The 11,446-nt window shown below is 37.0% G+C and overlaps 1 protein-coding gene across 1 annotated transcript; it reads right to left on the bottom strand.

The window, feature by feature from the left end:
• Positions 1-205: 205 nt before the first annotated feature.
• Positions 206-3,832, bottom strand: CXCL8 (C-X-C motif chemokine ligand 8). The gene is made up of 4 exons (XM_045473764.1): positions 3,688-3,832; positions 2,210-2,345; positions 1,841-1,924; positions 206-1,361 (listed from the first exon to the last, which is right to left on the bottom strand). The coding sequence occupies exons 1-4, from the start codon at positions 3,749-3,751 to the stop codon at positions 1,340-1,342; spliced, it is 306 nt and encodes a 101-aa protein (XP_045329720.1). The 5' UTR covers positions 3,752-3,832; the 3' UTR covers positions 206-1,339.
• Between the last annotated feature and the right edge of the window lie 7,614 nt (positions 3,833-11,446).

Genomic DNA, 11,446 nt, shown 5'->3' on the forward strand with positions numbered 1-11,446 from the left:
ATTCTTTTTGATTGCCAAGTAATACTCCATTGCATATATATACCACATGTTCTTTATCCATTCATCCATCGATGGACATTTGGGCTCTTTCCATACTTTGGCTATTGTTGATAGTACATTTATGTCTTTTAATGCAAAATATTTTTAATATAAAAAGTTATAAAACAATAACTTTTAAAACTACTAAAGAAAGACAAACACCCAATAACTTTGACAATAAGTTTTATTTTAAGTTGTTTCATAGTTACACTTAGATTTCCACACCATCAAAACAGCAGAAAAAAAAAATCTCTTTGGGAATACATAAAAGCATCTTCAAGTCAGAAAATAAAGTCAGTGTTTAAAAACACAATAATTTAAATAAAATTAGAAGAATACATTTGTACGTAATAAATAAGTTTTAACTAGCAAGAAATTATTCGGTTAATTTTGCCTGTTGAATTTTTGCTGCTTTGAGAAGCAATTATAATTCAGGATTCTTACAATTCAACACAGCCCAGTACAAGGCAGGCAGTGACAAGACAAGGCTAGGACTATAAAAGTAGGATTTCTAGTTCAATTATAATTTCAGATAAATAGTAATATACATATACTAAAAAATTATTCATTGTTTATCTGAAATAAAAATTAATTGGGTCTCTTGTTTGTTTTCAGTTTTTCTAAATCTGGTACCCTTGATCAACATAGTTCCCTAATGTCACATCATTTAATGTCAAAATAAATAAAAATTCACTACCGTCATTATACTATCCTACCAACAATGCTTCATTTCCCATTTTCCCCAATTTACACAGAGAGATTCCCCTATTTGTGTCTTAAATAAATATATAAATAATAAATAAGCAAACAAGTTTCACTTGCACATAATAATTCGCCTGACGTGAGAAAAAGTTAAAGTGCTTCCACATGTCCTCACGTCTCTGTGAGGTAGGATGGTGACTGATACTTTTTCTCCAGTTGAGGAATAAATACAGAAACAAAGACAGGGATTCATGTATCCTGGCCAGCAGGTTGAGGTTGAAAGATGTAACAATAACTACAAAACATATCCAGGATTTCCAGTTAAATTTGAATTTGTGGTAGACAATAAATAATATTTTTAATATAAGTGTGTCTAAATATTGCATGGGACAGTGTCATGGGACATTGGAAAAAAAAACCTATTCATTGTTTTTCCTAATCTCCAGATCTAACTAAGCATACTCTTATCTGGCAACCAACCCTACACCAGACCCACACACCGCATGAAGTGCTGAAGTGAATTTGCTTGCTTGAAGTTTCATTGGCATCTTTATTGAAGAATTCTTGGAAACCATGGAGAATGTGTTTGTTTGTTAGTTTATGCATTTTGTTTCTCAGCTCTGAAAAGAAGTAAAATTAAAATCAAAATTTTGTAAATTAACATTATTCGAACCAGGAGGAGAGTATGGATCTTGAAAATACATTTACTACGGAAATTAATAGAGTCCTAGATATTCGTGTGTTAGAAATGTCCTAATTGTCAACTATTGTTGAAACTATTGTTTCTATAAATAGAAAGACCAGATAAGTTATCATCCAAACCGAGACCCTTCTGAGGGAACCATACTAATGATGCATGGCACGGCATTTTAAGCCCAGACTTGCCCTGACAAACTGAGACGGATGGTCTTCCCAGTCTTGAGAACAACAAACTCACTATTGCCACTATTTTTTTGTTAAGTCAAAAGGGCAGATCCCTAGAAAGTAGTCTTCCAGCAGAAACAAGAAAATTAGAGGCTAACTTTTAGACTGTATGTCTCAGAATAAATGAAGCATCTAAATTAAAAACAAACAAACAAACAAAAAAAACACAACTTACTTCTTCAAAAATATCTCCACAACCTTCTGCACCCACTTTTGCTTGGGGTCCAGGCACACCTCTTTTCCACTGATGAGCTTTACACTGAAATGACAGAGATATGATTGAATCAGTATTTAGCGGGTTTCAGACATCTCTTTGTCAATTCGAGTCGTGGTTCTTGAAATATAGGCATAAAATCTGAGTTCAAGTCGTTGTTAGCTACGACGCATGAGAGGTATTGTATGTAAATGTCATGGAGACAAAGAATTTCTTTCTTGTCTTGCCCACTGCTGTGTTCCTGTACCTAGAACTTTGTGTGACACTTCTACCTTCTTCAATTATAGGTTTGCTGGAGTAAAATATCTAATCAGTTTTGAAAGTACTTACATGATTTCTGAGTTTTCACAGTGTGGGCCACTGTCAATCACTGTCAGTTCTTTGATTAATTTGGGATTGAAAGGTGTGGAATGAGTTTTTATGCACTGGCATCGAAGTTCTGAACTAATTCTTGACAAAACTGCAGCTGTGAAAAAAAATAATAAAATCAATTCAGGATTAATTTCAACCCAGATACAGTTCTGCTGGCTACTCTCTCCTTAATTTCAACCTGATCATTTAGTGACGGGATGTTTGGTAAACATCTCATCTTTAGTAAACTGGATATTCTCCTAGTTCCTAAATTCAATTAAAAAAATTGTTGGGGCGCCTGGGTGACTCAGTTGGTTGAGCGTCCAACTCTTGATTTCAGCTCAGATCATGATCCCAAGGCCTGGAACCTGCTTGAGATTCTCTCTTTCTCTCCCTCTGCCCCTCTCCTCTACTCACGTTCTCAATCTCTCTTTTAAAATAAAAATGAAATAAAATAACAAACTGTCACTAATGACAGAATTGATTGACTTCCCACATAAAGACTTGGAGTTGCCTTTGTGAAATGTTGACATCCTCACAGTACTTTTTTTTCTACTTGATATTGTGCAACCTTCTATGATGCCACAATGTTACCTACAGTATATAAACTAAAATTCAACAACAGAGAAATTGCCTTCAGAAAAAGTTAATAAAAATAGATAAGTAAGTTGCACAAAGATATCTCATATCTTGGGAAAATCCTTAATGCTTAACAGAAAAGAAAAAAATGTATAGAAACTACATGCTATGAACATTTCTTTTCTTTTTTTTTTTTTTTTAACGTTTATTTATTTTTGAGACAGAGAGAGACAGAGCATGAACGGGGGAGGGGCAGAGAGAGAGGGAGGCACAGAATCGGAAGCAGGCTCCAGACTCTGAGCCATCAACCCAGAGCCCAACGCGGGGCTGGAACTCACGGACCGCGAGATCGTGACCCGGGCTGAAGTCGGACGCTTAACCGACTGAGCCACCCAGGCGCCCCGTTATGAACATTTCTAACTGCATTTGTTTCATAGGAGGGATCCCAAAAGGTTTACAATTTGTCAGGGTGTCTTTAAACCAAATAGGAATTGATAGTTGTCTGAAGCTGGTCACTAAAACAGCACAAGGAGTAAAATTACCAGGTTTACCATACTTGATATTAGTTAATAATAATATGGGTGATTGTAGCCTCTAATAAGATACACTCTAAATTATAGATTTAAATTAAATGTATGCATACTACAGAGTATGAATGATAGGAACAGAATGTCGACATTAATCAAGCTTTATACTTTTCTAAGTGTTGTATAGATCAAGCCTAAGCAATTAAAACTTCAATTGAACATGAAATGACTGTAAGTATTATTTCCTTTTCTTGAATACGAAGAATGTTATTAAAGCAGGAAGGATAATCTTGCAATCTAAGGATCACATTTAGACACAGGAAAACTGGTAGATCAGAAAGGCATGCTTACCTTCACACAGAGCTGCAGAAAGCATAAAAGCTGCTAAGAGAGCAACAACCAGCTTGGAAGTCATGTTGACTCAAGGTGCTTTCCTTCTGGTTTCTTCTTGGCTCTTGTCCTAGACGCTTGTGAGCTCTGCTGTCCCAGAGGACTTGTGTTGGATGGAGAGCTTCTGTGGCTTTTTATATTATTCACAGCAGCAGAGAATATGCACCCTCATTCTTGAATTATGTCAGAGGAAATTCCACAATATGCAACCGTCTGCCTGCCCTTTGTGAGCCGACCTGAGTCATCCCACTCCTGGAACATGTCTCTTATCAGATTTTTGGCATGATGGAAATTCTATTTGATCTTTAACATTATTTAATGTATTTCATTTAAAAACATTTTCAACCATGTTTCAAAATAACTGTTACACATTCAAGCTTCTCTTCTTTGACACATTCTTATCAGATGTACTTTTTTAATTTATAAATAAATTTATTGGAGTACCATCTGGCAATTGTTAGAGAAAGGTCATTTGTGATAACTCTTTTAGGGTATAGTCATTCCTCTAGGGAAATTACAGGTGCTGTAATGATAGAGAAAGTAATCTTGACAACCACTTTTATTAGAGACACAATTTTGAGAAGTCCGTTTCTGCGTATTTTGGAAAGTTTCCAGAAACCATTACTCTTCTCAAGGAGAGTATTACAAGTTTTCAAAAGATTTGGTTTTCTAATGTATGTTTGAAAGAATGAAAAGGCACACCTTTCAGTTTGGTTCCATTAATATTTATCAAGTAACTTCTGAGTAGTGCGGGGATCTAGAGATAGACAAGACTAAGTACTTGTTATCAGAGAGTTTGGTCTGTCATAAGAAAAAAGCAATATAAAGACCTGACTGTATTACAGAACAGACAAGTGGTACCAAGATTTTAATTCCAACAGGGACAGAAGGATAGAATATTCCAGAAGCAGTGTGAGCAGGGTGTTGAAGAAGAAGGAGAGGATGAAGGAGAACAGCACATTCTACCTAAAAACATTGTTCAAGGACACATGAATGAAGATATGTCTGTGCTCCAGGAAGAGGTTCCCTGGGGCTACTTGATAAGGGTAGAATTAAGTAGTATCTAATGGAAAGGCAAACCGTGTATGCTTAGTGGAAAAACCATCCAGGTTCAAACTCGGTCAGCCACCTAATTTTTGTGTGGCTTTTAAACTTTCTGAGTTCCAGTTTCTAGTACCTATAAAATGGGTTAAATAACCCCACCCCGTCGCATAAAGTTAATATATGTAAACTTCCTAGCTGAACTTTTGAACTGGTAAATTCTCACCTATTCCAAGAGTTATGACTTATATTTCTCATTGTTGTCAGATTACCCACTTCCAAACTGCAAGGATATTCAACCAATAATGATTTCCTAAAAATCTCATTTGCCTTAGAGGCATTCCTGAAAGAAGATCAGTTGCTGAAAGACCAGTTGAACCAGCTCACACCATGTAAGGTAACAATACAGTAAAATAGAAACATCATCAGTTCCAGTTATGGTTTGCTAAAATTAAAGCTCCAGATAAAATTCTGACAGCATTAGCACTCAAGTTGCTCTTTCAAATGAAAAATCTGGAATATGGAGAGTCATAATCTATAGAATTCCAGAATGCTTGAGGCAGTAACTGGTTTAAACACTGATATAAAATTTAGATTAAATTCTTAGACCAAAAAAAAAAAAAAAAAAAAAAAAAGATTGAAAATTAGAGCAAGGGTAATAATGCTTCAGAATTTGAACATTTGTGGGTTGGGAAGAAAACTTCCTTTGCTGAAAGATTTGTGTAGTAGGGGCACCTGGGTGGCTCAGTTGGTGAAGCGTCCAACTCTTCAGGTCATGATCTCATGGTTCCTGAGTTCGAGCCTCATATCGGGCTCTGTACTGACAGTGTGGAGCCTGCTTGGGATTCTGTCTCTCTCCTTCTCTCTCTGCCCCTCCCCCATCATGCTGACTCTCTCTCTCTCTCTCTCTCACACACACACACACACACACACACAAATAAATTAATAAACATTAAAAAAAGATTTGTGTAGTGATCTCAGCTTAACTTCTTAAATATCACTTGAATTTACTTGATGTCAGGGACAGTATGGGTGTGTGTGTGGGGGGGAGGGGTGTATTAATTAACTCTCACAGCAGTGGGATAAGTAATAATGCCCTCATTTAACAGATGAGGACACTTCACAATGTTTCCAAGTTCATATATCTAAGTTGTGGCGTTGATGGTCCCAAAACTTACTCTTTTGAACACTGGTATAAAAGCACATGCACAAAAGGGGAGTTCATAGAACTTTTCTTCAGGACACTAGGCTACAAAGCCATCTTTTTATGACTCCATCCTTCTTCAGTCCTCAGAGATTAGTCTGTGTTTTCTCAGGGAAGAAACACTAAGAAAAAAAAACTAAAACTCAGTCCAACTCTGGGCAAATGCACAATTTGTAAACAATTCAGTTGATTCAACATCTCTCATATTTCCCAGGAAGCTTAATAAAGCAGTGAGTTTGTCCACACAGTGAGTGAGTGGGGAGGGAAATGTAATGTTTGAGTGCTTTCCAAAGATGTTGTTTGTTTTCCCGGTACTGGAATACATCGTTTTATCATGCTTTGCTTTATTGAGTTTTACAGATACTGTGTTTTTTATAAGTAGGTTTGTGGCAACCTTTTGAAGATAAAGTCTATAACTGCCATCTTTCTAACGGTATTTGCTCACCTTTTATCTCTGTGTCACAACTGTAATTTTCATAACATTTCACATGTTTTCTTCTCATTATATTTATTATGGTGATCTGTGGATCAGTGGTCTTTGAGGTCACCATTTAATTGTTTTGGAATGCTACCAACCACACTCATAGAAGATGCCAAATTTAACTCACTAATGTGTGTATTCTGACTGCTACACCTACCAGCTACTCCCCATCTTTCTCTCTCTTCTCTGGCCTCCTTATTCTCTGAGATGCAACAATTATGAAATTAGGCCAATGAATAATCTGACAATGGCCTCTAAATATTCAAGTGAGATGAAGGTCACACCTCTCTCACTTTAAATCAAAAGCTAGAAATGATTAAGTTTAGTGAGGAAGGCATGTCAAAAGCTAAGATAGGCCTAAAGCCAGGCTTCTTATGCTAAACCGTTAGCTAAGTTGTAAATGCAAAGCGAAAGTTCTTGAAGGCAATTAGAAGTGAACACATGAATGATAAGAAGCAAAACAGCTTTTTTGCTGATATGGAGAGAGTTTGAGCAGTCTGGGTAGAACATCACACCAACTACAATATTCCCTTAAGCCAAATGCTAATCCAGAGCAAGACCCTAGCTCTCTTCAATTCTGTGAAGGCTGAAAGAGGTGAGGGAGCTGTAGAAGAGAAGTTTGAGCTAGCAGTGGTTGGTTCATGGAGTGTGAAGAAAGAAGTGATCTACACCACATCAATGTGCACATTGAAGCAGCAAGTGCTGATGCAGAAGGTGCGGCAAGTGATCCAGAAGATCTAACTAAGATAATTCATGAGGGTGGCTACCCTAAATGACAGATTTTCAGTGTAGACCAAAGAGTCTTCTATTGGAAGAGATGCCATCTAGGGCTTTCCTAGCTAGAGAGGAGAAGTCAATGTCTGGTTTCAAAGCTTCAAAAGACAGGCTGACTGTCTTGTTAGGGGCTAAAGCAGCTGAGGACTTCAAGTCGAAGGCAATGCTTATTTGCCTTCTCAATATCCTAGGGATTTTAAGAATTATGCTAAATCTACTCTGCCTGTGGTCTCTGAAGGGCACAACAAAGCCTGGATGACCGCACATGTGTTTACAACATGGTTTACTGAATATTTAAGCCCACTGTTGAGATCTAATGATCAGAAAAAAAGATTCCTTTCAAAATAGTACTACTCATTGACAATTCACCTGGTCACCCAAAAGCTCTGATGGAACTGTATAATGAGACTAATGTTGTTCGCATGCTTACTTAACACAACATCCATTCTGTGACCCTTAGATCAAGGAGTAATTTCAACTTTCAAGGCTTATTATTTTAGAAATAAATTTTATGAGGCTATATATGGAGTGATTTCTCTGGTGTATCTGGCTACAGTACATTGAAAATCTTCTGGAATGGATTCATCATTTTAGATGCAATTAAGAACGTTTGTGGTCTGTGGAAAGCAGTCAAAATATCAACATTCACAGGAATTCAGAAGAAGTTGAATCCAACCCTCATGGATGACTTTGAGGGACTAACACTTCAGTGGAGGAAATAGTTGCAGATGTGGTGGAAAGAGCAAGATAACTAGAATTAGAAGTGGAACCCGAAGATGTTGATTGAATTGCTGCAATCTCAGTAATAAAACTTGATTGGATAAGGAGTTGATTCTTATGGGTAAGCAAAAGAAAGTGGTTTATTGAGATGGAAACCACTTCTGGTGAAGATGCTGTGGTGATTGTTGACATGACAACAAAGGATTTAGAATATAACATAAACTTAGTTGAGAAAGCAGCATCTGGGTTTAAGAAGAAAGACTCTAGTTCTGACAAAAGTTCTACTGTGGATAAAATGCTATCAAACAGCATCACATGCTACAGAGAAATCATTCATAGAGTCAATCAATGCAGCAGACTTCATTATTGTCTTATTTTAAGAGACTGCTACAAACACCCCAACCTTCAGCAACCACCACCCTGATCAGTCAACAGATCACCATTGAGGCAAGACCTTCCATCAGCAAAAAGATTACAGCTCACTGAAAGTTCAGATGATGGTTAGCATTTTTAGCAATAAATTACTTTTTAATTAAGGTGTGTGCATTATTCTTTAGACACAATGCTATTGCATACTTAATAGACTACAGCATAGTGTAAACAGAACTTTTATACGCACTGGGAAAGCAAGGAATTGATTTGACTTGCATTATTGTGGTGATCTGGAACCAAACTTGCACTCTTTGAGGTATGCCTGTAGTCATGTTTCTTTCCTTCTCTTCCTACAACCAACCTAAGACTTGAGGACAAAACAGCACATGAGTTATATTACCTTTTATAGCAAAGTACATGTTTCGAAACAATACAGTTCAATGGAGTACAATATTGTTTTTAATTCCACTATTTCTGGAACTTGATTGCTCATCTATTCATTTACTACATATTGGGAATACTATATAAATAAGATCTAGTCTCTGACTTCACAGAGTTTCCAGTCTAGTGCAGAATATAGATACTTAGTTCCACAAGCAAGTACAATACAGCAGTGGGTGTTGCCATACAGATAATTGTGGAAAGATCTGGAAGCAAATAAATAAGACATCTGATGCAGTTTTGATTGAGGAATGGAGGTTTTCTGAAGAAACAGCTTCACAACTGTGACCTAACATGGGTGATGGGAAGATCAGAGGGGTGGGGAAAAGGAGTGACTGCCTTCCTAATGGAGGGAAAAGCAAGTACTTACAAGGTAATGAGATGTAAGAGACTATGACTATTGGGTTTCAGAAGTTGTAGAGCATTGTATGGAAAAAAGGGTAGGACTGAAGAAAGGGAAGAGTCAGGATGAGATATGTGAGCAAGACCTGCATCTTAAAAGAAAATTCCTAGTCTCTGCTTCAGTAGTGCCGGCTTGTTCAGTGAAGACATATTCTCACATGGACAGACTGACATGAATAAACCAGTCCATTATGATTAGGACCCAATCATACTAGTGACACCAGGAAGCTCAGAGTTCTAAGGATTTACAAACACGCTTTTACTTTTCCCTCAGGGCTTCCTTTGTACTTTTGCTGAGTCCTACTTACAGAAGTACCTCATTTCCTTCTGGTCCATCTCCTCATTTCCTTCCTTCTTTGGCTCAGGGTCTTGTCTGCGTCCTGACATCATCCTTAGAGGTTGAGCTCAGGAGTTCTAGTTAACCTAGATGCTCACTTTTTTTTAATGGAGGGGAAAACCTTTTTTTATTTTTAATTTATAAGGCAAAATTACCTCTTTGCAAATGTTGTTCATCTCTCACAATGTAACTTTGATGTATTATGTCCTTGAACTCCACTCTCCATCAAAAGGATGGACAAGAACAAAGTGAGTAGAGTGGGAATAGTTCTAGTCTTATTCCACCTTTATAAAGGATTCCTTTTGAGTCATTGCATAGTGAGTGGGACTAAATGGGGTGCTGAGTAGGGGAAAGGGCTAATCAGCATGTTTGAGGAAATGCCACTTTGAAGTGGAGTAGAGAGAAATTTTTCACTGACTAGTAAAGCTGCACGTAAATATACATATTTTGGTACCCTCTAGGGATGAATGCAGAGTTCATAGACCTATCAATCTTTTAGCTATTTATTTAAGTTCCAACCAGCTCCTGAGACATGAGAAACACTTAGCAAATAGAGAAAAGCATCCAGAGATCTCACAGCCATGGGACCAAGTCTATCATCCAAGAGAGAGAAGAGCTCAAAAAAGAGCCAACATAAAGATGGGTATTTACTTTTCCACACTGATACAGAACTTTTTTCATCAAACTCCCCACACAGGAAAACTGAGTGTCTTTTGGTATGTTAAATCATCTGAGTCCTCCTCCCCACCACTGCAAATAGGTATTTTAGAATTAGGGCTATTTTTTTCTTATCTCCCTACCCACCAAAAAGCTGTATTTATGTAATAGAGCAGAATGTGCTTTGAAGTGATAGGAATTTGGGTTTGAGCCGTGTCCAACACTTATTAACCAAGAGACCTTGAGCAAGTTGACCCCATGCTGGTGTTGCAGTTGCTGCTGTTAATATCTGAGCCACCTTTCCTAATCTTCCTTTTGAAGAAATTAATTCCAGCTCAGCAATCCTCAAGATTAAGAGAACCATAGACAAATGCCGAACATGTATCAATGAGTTGACTTACAACGCCATTAATGCTAAATCACAAATAGAAAATATCTACCCCCTGAAATTTTACTCAATGAAACTCAGAGTTAAGTGAAAGATGTAAAACACGTTTTTTTTGTTTTTTTGTTTTTTTTACTTTTTACAGATAATAAACATTTATCTCTACTTTGTTAATATCATAACTTACCTGCCATAGTACCTCAAGGACATTTTAGTTCCATTTCCAAGTTCCAATATCTCCAGTTTACAATTTGTAAAAAAGCTAAGTAAAGATGGCTGTTGCTGCTAAAAGTGTTCTACGTTGAAAGAAAAGGCATTTTCCAGTCTTGACGAGTTAGAGGATCAAATAGCTAAATGCAATCGTTTTGAGCAATGTCAAGTCAGAATAACTTAATCTGAAGTGTATGCATGGGTGTTGAACTGAGACAAACTGATCTTCAAGCCTAGTTTTACCACTTCTCAGCCAAACAACCATGAGAAGTGTTTTTTAACCTTTTTTGAGTCTCACTTTCCTCGTGTGAAAAATGAGAATAACACCAGTTCCATAGGTTCACAGTGAGAACTAAATGAGGAAATACATACAAAAAAATGTCACGAATGTTGCCTGGCACATAGGAGATACTCAGTGAATGCTAGTTTTCTTCTCCTCTAATCTGTCACTTAAGTCACACTTAACTTTGCCTGGATTGGGAGAACCACGTCGCTTTGTAGAAGTTTACCAAGCAAAAAGTAAAGATGTATTGACACAACAAATCTCTTCGAGCATACCCCTAGCTGCTTTTTCCCCCTTCCATTTGCAGAACTTTCTTTTTTATACCTAATAATTCAATTTACATTCGTGTGTTTTAAAAAAAAGTACTATTCATATACACAAAGGACTGAGTACCATTTCTAATTCTATCCCCT

Source organism: Leopardus geoffroyi, chromosome B1 (genome assembly GCF_018350155.1).
Source record: "Leopardus geoffroyi isolate Oge1 chromosome B1, O.geoffroyi_Oge1_pat1.0, whole genome shotgun sequence".
NCBI lineage: Eukaryota > Metazoa > Chordata > Mammalia > Carnivora > Felidae > Leopardus > Leopardus geoffroyi.

Bases quoted from the DNA above. Each gene is read 5' to 3' on its own strand.
- CXCL8 (XM_045473764.1), bottom strand. From the start codon at position 3,751: ATGACTTCCAAGCTGGTTGTTGCTCTCTTAGCAGCTTTTATGCTTTCT. The intron at 2,346-3,687 runs GTAAGCATGCCT...TTTTTTTCACAG, and splicing joins TTCTGCAGCTCTGTGTGAAG to CTGCAGTTTTGTCAAGAATT. The intron at 1,362-1,840 runs GTAAGTTGTGTT...ACTTCTTTTCAG, and splicing joins GTGGAGATATTTTTGAAGAA to AGCTGAGAAACAAAATGCAT.